The 14,834-nt window shown below is 31.7% G+C and overlaps 1 protein-coding gene and 1 long non-coding RNA gene across 8 annotated transcripts in view; one reads left to right on the top strand and one right to left on the bottom strand.

Annotated features, from left to right (window-relative positions):
• Positions 1 to 14,834, top strand: part of LOC132733054 (uncharacterized) — a 70,213-nt gene that overhangs the window by 40,926 nt on the left and 14,453 nt on the right. The window contains exon 1 of one of the 7 annotated variants that reach the window (XM_060719639.1): positions 8,254 to 8,512. The exons of the other annotated variants lie outside the window; for them this stretch is intronic. Within the exon in view, the coding sequence (XP_060575622.1) occupies positions 8,485 to 8,512 (28 nt within the window). The 5' untranslated portion in view covers positions 8,254 to 8,484. Of the gene's footprint in view, positions 1 to 8,253; positions 8,513 to 14,834 lie in introns of those variants that run through there. 7 annotated transcript variants of the gene reach the window in all.
• Positions 9,605 to 11,809, bottom strand: LOC132733062 (uncharacterized). Its single transcript, XR_009626124.1, has 3 exons — positions 10,573 to 11,809; positions 10,121 to 10,194; positions 9,605 to 9,791 (listed from the first exon to the last, which is right to left on the bottom strand). It is a non-coding gene; the product is annotated as an uncharacterized LOC132733062 (long non-coding RNA).

Raw genomic sequence — 14,834 nt, 5'->3', positions numbered from 1 at the left:
CGATAACGGAACAAATCTCAACTCTTCGGATAAAAGATAATCGTCGAGTATTCCGAGTGAAAACGGAAGCGGTGCATGTAATACCGAATGACACCTTTAAAACGGAAAGAATGAAAGGAATTTTTAACGACTTCCCCGTTCATAGGCTTTGCCTAATTTCATATTAGGTTTGTGAAATAAAATTTGTAGGCCTCAATGTTTTAATTGAAATTATTCAGTCATTGTCATACATGCCATAACGTCCCGTGTCCGGGACAATCCCGGAAATAAGGTGTCTGTCCCGGAGATGATTTATGTCCCGGTAAAAAATCTAAAATAATCTACATTGAAGCAAGAAATTTTACTTTTTTATATAATTTTATTGTCAAGTTTTTGTAAACTTATCTAGAACGCTAATAAGGAACAATTATCCCCTAAGTGGCCTAACAGCTTTGCAATGGTGACACTTATCCTTTGATTGGTATATCAACGTGCCCCTTCCAAATAACAATTATCGGCAATAATTTTGATCAAATAAAAGATTAATTACCCCAGTGAAGGTGTCATACACTGGCCAACTGGCCATTATAAATTAAATTTTATTAGTGGTCAAACACCGTGAAAAATACGCGCTAAATATGAGGTGATAAAATCTACAAGATTCAGTGAATGTTTCAGGTAAAGGACATGGCTCATTGTCATTACTTAACATATCTTCATTCTATTCTGTGTCTGATTGAATTAACGATGCCTAAGCACTTTAAAAGATAGAAAAACTGTTAATAATTATTGACATTCTGACTTTGTTTATGGTGTCATTAAATTTGCAAGTTGTAATTACCGGTAATAGGGCCTATAGGCTGTATGCCACTATGTAAATTGAAAAAAAAAATACGTTTGCTGATCAATGCCCCACCTTCAAATAAAAAGTGTCTCGTCAATGAGTCTAAAAATTATGGCATGTATGGTCATTGTATTGACGGCAAAAACAACGGAATTACACGAAATTATGAGAATCGAGCACATGTTGCTGACGTAGTACACAGATTTATTACGTAGATACACAGGTCTATTAAGCGCGCAATATTCAATATTCAAAGACGGCAAAAACTTCGTCTCATATCTAATATCATCTCCCCAATAAAGACATACAACAAGAAAAGTGAAATTGCTCAAGCAAATTATCAGAAGAAGACCTTCAAAGCTGCAATCAGTGAAATTCACTGTGAGTATTATCATAAATGCACCCGTTGATTTTTTTTCAAACAGAGCCGGCGTGTTTATGACTCCTCCAAGAAAAAAATGAAGAGTCTATAATTATTTTAATGAACTTTCTTCACTTCTAAAAGCATTATTTTGTAACAATTTTCCGACTGTAACAATAGAAATAATATTTGTATTTCCAACTCATTCTTAGTTACAGTTTAGATACTTCAACCTTACTGGAAATATTGCGTAAACGGACATTTGTCACATATTTTCGCGACCCGTTTTTATTTATTTCCTTATTGTTGAACAGGATCAATATAAAATGAATAAAAATCAAAGCATCGTTGAAGATTGAACATGGTTCTGCTTCCCTGCAGGAACTTATTTGCTAATGCCTTCTAAAATATAGAATCTAGTTTAAAATAGTTTTTTGAAAAAAATGCATGGCAGCAAGTCTTTTTTATCCCCCAGACAGTTCAACACCCTGGTATGCTGACAGTTGACTACCTTAGCCAATTTTCCTTTATATCAGAAAAAAGTTTTTCATAAAGAGACAATATTTTTATATCACCATTATTTATGTAGTTTTATAATGGAATATGATCAACAAGGAAAATAACACATGACTGACTGTATTTTTTAAAGCAAATAAGATACATCCAAAATTTTTATTGGAACAGAAATCACGTTTTCTGTTGTTGTTTTTTTTTTGTTGTTGTTGTTGTTGTTTTTTTTTGGATGTGTTTGGATTTAATCTCTCTATATATATAATATTATAGGTCCTGCTGACAGTGTCAAATGTGAAAGTGAATCGAAAATGCAGGAACTGCTGGGGGTTGTGTGGTTGAGGCTAGATCTGACGGGTAAGCAATATAGTTGAGGTAATACAAGGACCCAATTTTACAATTGTCTACAGTAGAACCAGATATTTTTTGCATGGCAAAATTCCTAGAATTTTAATTCAGTCTAATTTCACTAGTATTAAAATTCGCATAATTAGCATTTTCTACTTAAATATTAATGAAAAACTTATATACCCTGATATCGAGGTATAAAAATAGGTTTGAAGGGTACTATGGAAACGCATTTTTTCGTAACATTTGTGTGATGTTTAAAAACTGTCATTTCAAACACAAGACGTTATATTGTTTTTTTTTTTTTGTTATTTCCAAACTAGATGGGAGGATGAGTGCAGAAGCCTGCGTAGAAAGATTCGACGCATGGAGGGGCCAATTACTGCTTTTAGAGAGTCAGAATACAAAAGTGGAGGACCCCGAATTATAAGCTGTGGAACATCTTAGTGATACTCAAGAAGTCTTGGTTACAATAGCAAAGACTATCTTCACTGTGGAGGAACTTAGAACCCACTCTAGGACTGGAAAGATGATAAATAAGTGTAAGGATTCCCCGAGACCACCACTTGAACCCTCGAAACTCAGCAATCTTGAAAGACTAGTGAGGAGGAAAACCGGTGTATCAAAAGAAGTATTTAATAAAAAACTAGAGACTTTGCAAAAGGTCATCAGAAGGAAATAAATCACAAAATAAGTGAAACATTGGAAACTGTTCTAATTTCAAGTTCTTGATTTTTGCACTTTTGAAAATCAGCAAGCTGTATTGAAGAAACTATTTCTTAGTTCTTGTTAAACAAAGATGTGTAGTTTTTAAATTTTACAAGCAGTTTTACATGTTTGTGGTTTACTTTTGAACAATATAACTTAGAGCTTATGTTGAGTACATATTGTTTAGACTTGTTAGTCCGCAAATGGATTGGTATCATCTGTCTGCTCTGTTCTTGCATTTTTCATGAATGTGAAATAATGTAAATGTAGTTTAGGAACTGTTCATGAACTGTAGTTCTTGAACTGTTCTTGTACTTTTCGTGAAGATAAAATGGCACAATGAATTTGCACTGGAAAAAGTGCCAGAAAAGTTCATGTAGAGGTAAAATTCATGAACAGTTCATAATTTACAGTAAGTGAACAGTTCATGAGAGCATTTCATTGGCATTTTGTTCAAGAACAGTTCATGAAATGTTCATGTTTTATTGAGTCATGAACTGATCAAGAACATGGGACAGTTCAAGAACTAGGTGTCCTCTGAACTTTTCAAGAATTTGTGCCATTTTGTCTTCATGTACATCCCATGAACTATTCATGAATCTAGGTCATGAACTAGAATGAATACTTCATGAATTATTCATGAACTGTAAGCATTCATTTCACAGGGGCAGTGACGTCATATGATTAAAATCTGGTTTGCAACGTATGCGGAAAGTAAAAACTGGAGCAAATGTTTTTTATTTGTGTATCGGAATTGTCCGAAGGAATGTAATGCCTTTTATAGCATCTTGACCTGACACACATTATGTAGACAGTTTCTAAATTGATACAGAATCGATTCATATCACTTTGTAATCAGAGAATAACTGGGCGATTATTACTGTCTGGCTGCACAATTAAGCTAGTAACGACCTCTAGGTTTTGTTATTTTCATCCAGAAATACAAGGTGATTGTCATCATTTAAGTAGGAAAATCAGCTTTAATGCAGGTATTGCATGCTGGGAGCATATCACAATGTTACAGTTAATCACTCTCATCTTTAATATGTTCTTTGATTGGAACCATAAAATACAGAAATCGTGCATCCTTAAAGTTTATTTGTGTGCGTATATAATGCATATTTGAATGCACGATTATATAAGATATGCTTATTATAGCTATTATTGAAAATTGATATTGTGAGTAGAAATACAACTTCAAATTATAATTAAACTCTATAGAAGTTTAAACTGTAGAATTTTATTTCTAGCCGCTACAACTGCGTGTACATCAATATGTTTTGTCTTCATTTGTGAAAATTTGCATATAGAAATGTTATATAAAGTTATGCTTTAAATAAAAAAGATTTCTTACTATAACTTAATATGATATTTCTAATTGAAAAAGACATAATAAGCCTGTGGAAACCCAGATTTTCAATAAGATTTAACTATATTATGATCCAATTGCATATAACATAAGATTATAAGAATATTAAACCATACCCTGCTGTTTAATATACAAGAACATGTATATAATTCAAACCCCCGCCCTGTTTTATGAATTTTTAAGTGTATTTTGTCCTTAAAATATAACACCCGCCCTATAATTGTTCTTTTGTTTTCTAAATCCTGGACATCTTTGTTTTAGAATATGGAAGGAAATCCTTTTCCAAACTAACAATTATTTACAAATTTACTTGGAAAGACAATAAAAACCACATAGTTTATTGTTTAACAACCTAGTGTGTCTTCAAGAAAAAAAACAATGGTATTAACAATTAACTTGCTTTAATAGGAAATATCATACGCCTTTATCACCAGTATATCACAAGGTCGCGCGGCCTGCACATCCATGCAGACTTTACATTTGGCTCTAAACTGTTGGTAGCTCAATTTTTGTGTTTTGATATTGAAATTACGGATTGTTCAATCATGGATCATTCCAAAACTTATAAGCTGGGCAAAACTATTTTCAACAAATTCAGCAGGTGATGGGTTAAGAATGAATTGCTTTTACCTTCAGCAGGGTCTTCCGTAATGTCCTTGAAGTCTATTGAGACTCTAACCTGATAATGGCTCGCCACAATTCCCAACCAAATCCTGGGATGTTTCATCAACCCTTGCCACACTTAATATCATGAAATGGACTTTCAATTGTCCATCTTTAAGTCTGGGTTAAATTTTTCATGGATAATTTTAAGGAATTTTTCATTGAATTATTATTATACTGAATGAATAGTGAAAAGTACGGACCATGATCAGATGGCATGAATACAGACTTTGGCCCCCAGCATACCAAGAGTGATTTTACAAATTCAGCATTTGTGGCCTAAATTTAATAGGAGTTAACCAGTTACTGCACTAAAGGTGACACAGTGCAAGTGTTCATGATGAATTTAGAAAAAAAACAACATTTCAGCAACTTTAACATTGAAAATGAAAATTCATGCTTAGAGAATGATTAATGATGAAGCGGTAACTGTAACTGTGTCATAGTTTGCAAAATTTTGCAAAATCACTTTGTTGTTGCAAGGCATATTTACAATGCAGTCTCTGTTTTTGTAGTTTATGTTATGTGCATTGTCTGCGTAATTGTGCACATTGTTAAATTCTCTCTCTGCCATACTGAATATAGCTTCACCTGTTTTGAAAAGACCTCATTGCAGAGAGAAAGCAATCATTTTATATGAGCCGCGTCATGACAAAACCAACATAGTGGGTTTGCGACCAGCATGGATCCAGACCAGGCTGCGCATTGGCGCAGTCTGATCAGGATCCATGCTGTTCGCTTACAAACCCTATAACAAGTAGGGAAACTGATAGCGAACAGCATGGATCCTGATCAGACTGCGCGGATGCGCAGGCTGGTCTGGATCCATGCTGGTCGCAAACCCATTATGTTGGTTTTGTCGTGACGCGGCTCATATGATGTTAATATTTATGGCATTTGTATGCAATATATAACATAAAACCTTTTGCGATGTAAATTTTAAAATGTTAAATTCTGGCAAAAAACACTTGTTTGTCAAGTCACAGACATGTGTAGCATAATTTTATTTTATTAATAATAATAAAAAAAAATTCTGATGATTTAGATAATTATTTTAATTTTGTGGTGATCATGTAGCTTTAGAATTAAAAAACTACTAAGTCAGCTACTTAGTGGTGAATTAAGGCCATTAACTTCCAATCCATTGGGTGTACTCTTCATAACAGATATTTTATTCTTTTAGATGTAAGGGAGCTAACTAGCTTTTCTTTAGTATGACTCAATATCATTCAATTTGCAAATGGAGTGAAGTTTGTCTAAAGGAGACCACTGCTGCTAATAAGTGCTAATAAAGAATGAGTTGAATATGAAAATAATACTCTACTCAGCTCAATGTTGGTATTTTGCAAATTGTATCAAATATAACATTTGCTGGTAGGAAAGAACGTAAAAACTATGTTTTATTCTTATTAGATGCCCATGGTCGTTGACTTCCAACCATTTGCCCATCACCACTGTGAATTCAAATCTCACCCGCCATTTTAATTTTTTTTAAGTGAGGATGCTTAGCTTATTGAACATCAATGGTTCTACACAATGACATAATGACTAATTTTGCCTGAAATAATGTAATGAGGGGCACTTGACCAGGTAAAGCTGGAATGTCGCTACAGTAGAGTCTGTGTGACTTAAAACCCAACAACAGCAACAACAATAAAGTTTACCCTCTTAAAAGTATAACAATATTTTCAAATGTTTTTGTGTTTTATCATCTTTTGATATGTTTTATATATTATATACATTTATATACATAATTATGTACATGTTTAATATAGAAAAACATGCTTTCCCTGTTTCTGGAGCAAACACAAAGACTTAAAATGAAAAAGATTTTAAGTAGTTATAGTTTGGCTGCCATTTTATAGACTATCTGTGTAGGATCTGCGCCTCACATTGTGATGGGTCATTAATGTTGTTTTGAATAGAATGATTGCGTCTTTCCACTTATATAACAACAGGATGTATCAATTATTATAAGTGTATAATAATATTATCAGTAGGAGAAAAGACACTACATTACATGTCCTTGACAGAGGTCGTGGAAATGAGCGCAGCTTCTTGTTCTGGGAACTGCAGCTAAAGTCAAGAGGCCTAGGGAACGTACTATCCTCATAAAAGGTGTCAATTTCTGTTTCTAATTGAACACGTCACTCCATTTGAAGTGATTTTTAATCTGAAAGTACATTTCTCTTATTTGAGATATTGTTAAAACGCCTTGTAATGTTTCATAGTGACCTAATCCCACAAACTCACTGTCACAAATGGTGTTTCCGAATTCAAAGAAGGATTGACAAGTCAACATACAAATCCCATTGGGTATTCAGGTCAAAGGCATTTCCAGAGTTGACTTGATATTTTTACTTATTTTGATTAGGAAGAAAAGAAAGTTTCGCCTTAAGGAGCTTGCTGTATGATACAATTGTACACATTTACAAATTAAAAAGTTAAGTGCACTTTTCCCTTTTGTACTTGTAATAGTACAACAATAACATGAAGAGATGAAAAGAATAAAGCAGGTCTGTTTATTGATCAAGGTTGAGCGAAACTCTGACCTTGTCTTATTGATGACCCTCATTTCAATCAGTCGAGCCCTAATTAACAACGAAAGTGACCTAGATTTGACCTTGTTTGGTTCATTAAATCCTTGCAAATTGACTATAGGAAACTGGTTGGCTATATTTGTTGTTGAGAAAAGGTCATTGAGTCAGATCAGTGAATGTCAGACAGTAATTGGTTTTGATGCCCTAAGTTTATGACAGTTTGCACTGTCTTTGAACTGTTTAAAAGTGTCGAAAAGTGTTTAATGTGGTCAATTTGCATCTCTTAATTCAGCGTGATGGTGTTTTTTTAGCCATTTTTATTTACCAATTTTTTTTCTATTTTTAATTAGAATTGTAAGTGGCCGTGAAAGTATGGAAAGGGCATTCTGTTGCATTAAACTGCATCCAGTAGAAGTCTAGTCTATTTAATCCTTTTAATATTCAGCAAACTGGAGAATTCCAAAGTAGATCAGGTAGAATACTAGATCTTGAACTATCAAAATGGGGTCATTTATTATGTGTCAATGCTATAAATGAGCCACATAACAGGCAAGGGATTGGTGCTATAGTTTGTTTAATTCCCATTACTTCTGTGAACAGTGACAGTTATAATATTAAAATCAAAAATAAAAGAATAGCCTGTGACCTCTTTTCGTTAGTTTCGGTCATCTGACGAAATAGACGGTTTAAACTGTAGCCGGTTTAAACTGTAACCGTGCACACATGCACATATAAAGTTAGTGGGTGTATATAGGCGGGGAATGTGTATCTAACAGAACAAATACTGTACTACAACAGTTTCAACATTATCTAATCCTAATGTAAATCAATGTTTGCGGTCTCTACGTCTCTACCATGATCATAGGCGTAAAGTACATATTCATGATATTTTCATGTTACTAAAAATAGATTTATCGCATGAGGATATAATTCGTATGATAGAGAGTGTGTGTGGAATGATTCATGTCAAGGAAAGATCTCGCCTTTTATTGCGCCAGTGGCCTGGATTTTACAGTCGTTACTTGATAATGTCAATGTTGTGTCTGGAAAGATAATTTGCATTGTTTAATCATATAAACTAATTAATAAAAAAAGTAATTTATAATTATAAACTGCTGTGAAAGAAAAAGAGAAGAAATTTAAAGGTTTTGAATTTGTTTCCATGAAGTCAGATATGGTTATTTATACGGGTATATACTTTTAAAATTTTATGTACTTTTTAGGGAATTATTGTGTCAAATGATTTTAAAATGAAGAAAGAAAAAGTAAATGATAAAATTTGAGGCTGATTATTATTTCATTTTAGTATAAATACACACAATAAATAATAAACATTGTATCTAATAAATTTTTATGTGACTCAGAATTAATACTCTTTTTAGTTATTTCAGCTAAATTAAGGGAATTCAAAACTTGATTATTGAATTGGACCATCACTTTTATTTTATTGGATCATTTTATCATTTATCACCATTTTTTTTTTTCACATTTGCTACCATTATATCTTAAATAGTAATCACAGTGAGCCTTTAACTTTTAACAATCTTCTTTCAAATAATGACAATATTTATATAATGAATATTATTTCATTCTGTTGCTATGACAACAATATTGTTGCTGTAGCAATAAAAAAGAATGACATAAAAATGAGGATTGTGGTAATTTTGAATACTTACTATTAAAATTTCTAAAAAATATCTATTAATAATATTTCTTAAATCAGTTGATAAGAACCCGGGTGTAAAAAGTCCATGCTTTTCCAGGGATTTCCATGGAAAATAGGAGGCTGGAGTATTGGAACAAAATTTTCCAGCCTTTTCCAGCCTGAAGCTGAGAAAAAATGGGCTGGAAAAACAGGGAAAAAACATGGAACATTTTCCATGCTGCATGGAATAATTTCCATGCTTTCCATGGAAAAGCATGGACTTTATTCCATGCTTTTCCATGTACATGGAGTATTGGAACAAAAGCATGGATTTTTTTCCAGGGTATCCAATGTGTCTGCCAACCATAGAGGCTGGACTTTTTACCATGGTAAATAGTCCAGCTTTGATGGAATAACATGGAAAAAAATCCAGCCTAATTCCAGCATCCCTGAATGTTCTTAAAATGTAAAATTCTCTGACGGAATTCAGCACAGGAATGTTTGGGGTGCAATTTTTATTTGTTTAACATGATCACATATTTCTTTCACAAAATTTAATACATATCCTTTTGTCCAAAAACAGAATAGAACATCCTACATTCACTATAGCACAAACAGTTTTTTTACTAGCTGCATGTTTGGTAAGTTCTGGTTGTCTTAAAAATTTTAGCAATTATTTTGCTCTTAATCTGTCAATGAGAAACCTTTTTTAATCTTGAATTTGTTTCAAGTGTTTCTGATTATTTAAATTACTATTTCTTTTATTGATGTCCATTTTCAGTCCTCTGCCTGTGTTTCCTAGAACTTCTTGTGGTTGTGCTCACCTTTAAAGATAAAATTCATAATAAATTTAACACAGATATGGTAATGACTTATTTTTATATTGCATATAAATATTATGCAGTTATATTTCGTATCTTTTAGTAACATCAAATCTAATGTTTCAACAGTATTTACTATTAAATATTCACTTATAATGCTTATGCAAAAATACTAAAGCAATGCAGTATATCTTATTTCAAAGTGCACAAGTGTTTCACAGTACATGTATAAGAATTAAGTAAATTTGTGACAATATTTATCACCCAGTATGTATTTTTTCAAGAAAAGACATGGATTAAAAAAGTACACGTATTGAGATTTAAAAATATACCTTTTCAGGATTAATACTGCACATCATTATTTAACACTGTTGGTAATTCTCACAGTCAGCACTTATGTCCCAGCCTGCAAGTTATGTAATTGTATAATGTAATCATTGAAAACACAACACATACATGTAAATAACAAATGATTATCATATGATGACCCTGTTCAGCTGTACAAAACTACTGATTCTATTTAATCAAATTGATTTAATTTGTTTTATTTGTAGGAAATGAAAAAGATCTACTAACAATTGTCATTTTAACAATATACATTATAAAGAAATCATTGAATAATTTATATTTTACAGATTATACATGTATAGATTAAAAACAATTATCAGAAAAACAAATGCATGAAGTTGAAAATATAAAAACAACCTTGATCTCTTGTTACAAATGTTGATAGTTTGATATATAACCTGTTTCTGCATTGATGTAACTTAAGGTTTATAAATACCTGATTCTGTTGTATATCTCTTTGTCCCAGGTGATTCTAATTGTTATCATACCAATACTTAAACACTTTAAAGTCTTAAACAAAACAATATCTCCAAAACTGCTAAAATATCAAGTACATCCTCTGTAATTTGCACTCTTTGCTGACCCAGATATCTTAGAATTCAAAATTTACAACAGTTACTGGACAGGTCTATCATTATGTAAAGCAGGGTTAATCTACTCATCATTTTAACTTCTATTCTTTGAGCGTAAAAGAAAATATCAAATAGCTAATAGATATATAGATTTTAAAGATCATTACAAATTTTTGTACGAAAAAGATTGTCCTTCTAGACACATTCTGCATATGAAATTTATAATGTTATCTCTCCCCAAAATAATCACATGGAACAGCCTGATCTGAAATGACCAGTGGAGTAAATTAGTCATGCACAGATGGTTAGAAAATGCTGGTCAATGAGTTTTATCAGAGCTCTGATCTGTGTAGCGTAAAATCTCAGTGGATGTAGGATTTATTTTCCTAAATATTGGTCAATTTAATATAGAATATATATGAGATTCTTTCATGCACTGTGTTTTGTTTTGTTTATTTATTTATTTATTGTTATCCAAAAACATGAATTCTTACAATTTAAAAATGGCAAGCAATGCAATCCCATCTTGATTATTATAGTGATATTATTTCATTGTACATAACTTCATGTAGATTTATTTAAATAATAATATGTATTTTGAACAATCAATTCATTTATGTCTTTAGCATAGACATTTTTTCTGAGATACCTTTTTTCAACTACATAAAAAGTATAAAGTGTCAAATTTCAAATTATTTACAGTAACTTGCATTAAAATAAATGATGATTGTATATTTTCTTCGTAAATTTACAATATTGAGCTGAATATATAAAGTAAGATTTCTTGTTGTAATTTTTACAAGTTTTTTCCAGCATACTTAGAGAAAGTTTAACACATTTCCAGCATCAAAAAAATCTAAGTTCCACTTTCCATGCTACATGGAAGTAAAGTCCATGGTTTTCCAGGCTTTTACCACAAATGTCCAGCCAATTTCCAGCCTATTCCAGCAATGCTGGAAATGGCTGGACAAAAAAAGTCCACATAGCATGGAAAAAATACCAATTTTCCATGAATTTCCATGAAATTCCATGCTTTTCCATAGTTTTCCAGGGTTTACCAGCCTCTCTTCCAGGCTTACCCTGGAAAATCTACACCCGGGTAACAATTTGGACAATATTTATACAGACTCATATTATTACATTTATGTGTATTATATTTATTAAAACATGATTGATGTTCCTTGTGCAGTGTTAAAATAAATAATAATATCTAAGAAATAAACTCCATATTTTCAATATTTTCGGTAGCTCTTTCAATGCTTTCTAAACATATCTTCAGTTAAATTATTTTTATTAAAATATGCGGCTGAAGATATGCTAAGAAAGCATTGAAAGCGCTATTGAAAATATGAAAATATGTTTGTTTTTTCTTAAATATTATTATTTATATATACATGTATATGATATGTTAAGTAACATGATCGATCTTTAAATAGGATTTTATTGCTTGACAAGGAGTCTTGTTTTGCCAAATATTTCATTTAAACATCATTTGGCATTTTCATCAAAAGACTTATAATGAAATGGGACTATCTGACTATCTATGTTTGAAGACCCTCCCACAGGCAGTATGTCACCTTAAAAGTCTTCCGTTTGGGTGATAAAATCATTTAAGTTTGCATTGATTAGACACATGAAAGCATGTCCTTGTATTGATGAACCGCTCATGTTTTACCAATTAATACATATATCCTTTTTTGCTTCCAGTTACATAATGACTTTTCAGGCACAGATGTGTGTTAATTGCTTTTTATATCTATTGAATATATCAGTCTGCATATTTATTGGGAAGTAACAAAACAAAAAAGTAACTGTGGGCAGGGATTTGAATTCATGCCAGTTAGTGTGGGCAGGAAAAAGTCCTAAAATTGAATTAATTTTCATACCTGTTTTACATATATGTGGTTTCAGTTACCTGTGTCTTTGTGTTTTTGTCAGTGTATCTTTTTAATGAAATCCCGTCTCATAGCATGCTAGCCGCAACTGAATCTACCCATGCCACCAGTCAATTAGTACATATTTTGAATTTTTTTTCCCTAAAATGATGAATGATTTTCCCCAGATTGAAAGATAGACAAGTCCATTTAAAACTTTTAGCGGGATAAGACTTAAATAACAATTAGCTTTATCCAACATAACTATGTGATTCTGCAAGAACCTTGGCTTAAAAATCTATGCAACTCCAATAAAATGCGCCCACCATATTGCCATAATATTTACTACCAGCAATTTCCTTATATCCTTTGGATATTTATAATTGATATGTGTCTATATTAGTAAGATATACCTATAGATATTTATATACACAGTCAATAAAATATATGAAAAAAGACAAATAAAAATGACCATAAAATTATACAAAGCAACAAGTACAGTAATCGACTGAACATTTTTATCAATCTATGGGGACTCTTGTTACTGTAATTTCCGTCTGCTGCCCAGTTATTTATTGTAGAAATTAACAGTGAACCATTCTAAATTGAAAGCAGTGTAATAATGCTGATATATTACATGTAAAAGCAGAGATATTGTGTCATCATTGGTGATTATTAAATTATTATAATAATTATAGTCTGGTCCTATATGGAGCTACCTGATGCATTACGACCATGATTCACATGGCAATAAATGGTGAAACTCGTATTGTTTTGTGTGAAACCTCGGCTGAGTCGGGGCTTAGCATGTGGTCATTTTGAAATGGTTTTAAGCTGTCTGTGTGACAAATAAAACCAACAGATATTGTCATTTTTAGCTCGACTATTCGAAGAATATGAGAGCTATTGTAGTCGAGGCGTCGGCGTCAGCGTCCACGTCGGCGTCTGCGTTGGTTAAAGTTTTTTGTAAAGTCAAATATCTCAATTATTACTTGAGATATTCAATTGAAACTTACAATACTTATTTATAGTAACAAGGTACATCAGATTGACAAGTTGGATAACTCTGCCTACAATATTGACAGAATTATGCCCCTTTTTAACTTAGAAATTTTGGTTAAAGTTTTTTGTAAAGTCAAATATTTCAATTATTGCTTGAGATATTCAATTGAAACTTACAATACTTATTTATAGTAACAAGGTACATGAGATTGACAAGTTGGATAACTCTGCCTACAATATTGACAGAATTATGCCCCTTTTTTACTTAGAAATTTTAGTTAAAGTTTTTTGTAAAGTCAAATATCTCAATTATTGCTTGAGATATTCAATTGAAACTAACAATACTTATTTATAGTAACAAGGTACATCAGATTGACAAGTTGGATAACTCTGCTTACAATATTGACAGAATTATTCCCCTTTGGAACTTAGAAATTTTGGTTAAAGTTTTTTTTAGTAAAGTCAAATATCTCAATTATTGCTTGAGATATTCAATTGAAATTTAAAATACTTTTTTATAGTAACAATGTACATCAGTTTGCAAAATTGCATAACTCTATCTGCAATATTTGCAGAATTATTTACCCCTTTGAAACTTAGAAATTTTGGTTAAAGGTTAATGGTCTTCAAAGATATTTACTTGAAACTTTACACATGCACTTAGGGTCATAATTGGAGGGTCATAATTGTATGTCACTGACCAAGTTCCATAACTCTATCTTGCATTAAGGCTGATTCATATCCCCTTTTCTACTTAGTCTCTTGGTTAATGTTTACATGCAAGTTTTACATATCTCAATAACTATTAAAGATATTTATTTAAAACTTCACATATGCATTTAGGGTCATAATTGTAGGTCACTGACAAAGATCCATAATTCTATCTTGCATTTAGGCTGATTTTTCTCCCCTTTTTCAACTTAGAAATTCATGATAAAGTTTTGCTTGTAAGCTGTTATCTCAATAACTACTGAAGAGTTTGTGCCTTTTTTTGGATAATTTTATGCATTCATAATAATAAAGTAGTGATTTACTTGATAAAACATCTTAATAACAAGCCTTTGTACCTTTTCTGTCAACTTTATGTATTCATAGGTAATTAGTATTATTATACTCAATAAAAAACCCTTGTGACATTACCTTCCGAATAGTCAACCCAATTCTGTATAATTAGACTCTCTCTAAGGCCTATAACATGAATTTATAAAAAAAAATAGCCCTTTTGTGAACTTAAAAAATTTAACAATATC

Source organism: Ruditapes philippinarum, unplaced genomic scaffold (assembly GCF_026571515.1).
Source record: "Ruditapes philippinarum isolate M1 unplaced genomic scaffold, ASM2657151v2 ctg463_1_1_1_1, whole genome shotgun sequence".
Taxonomy (NCBI): Eukaryota; Metazoa; Mollusca; class Bivalvia; order Venerida; family Veneridae; genus Ruditapes; species Ruditapes philippinarum.
The sequence above is the reverse complement of the archived record's forward strand: the minus strand, read 5'-3'. Positions and strand labels throughout refer to the sequence as shown.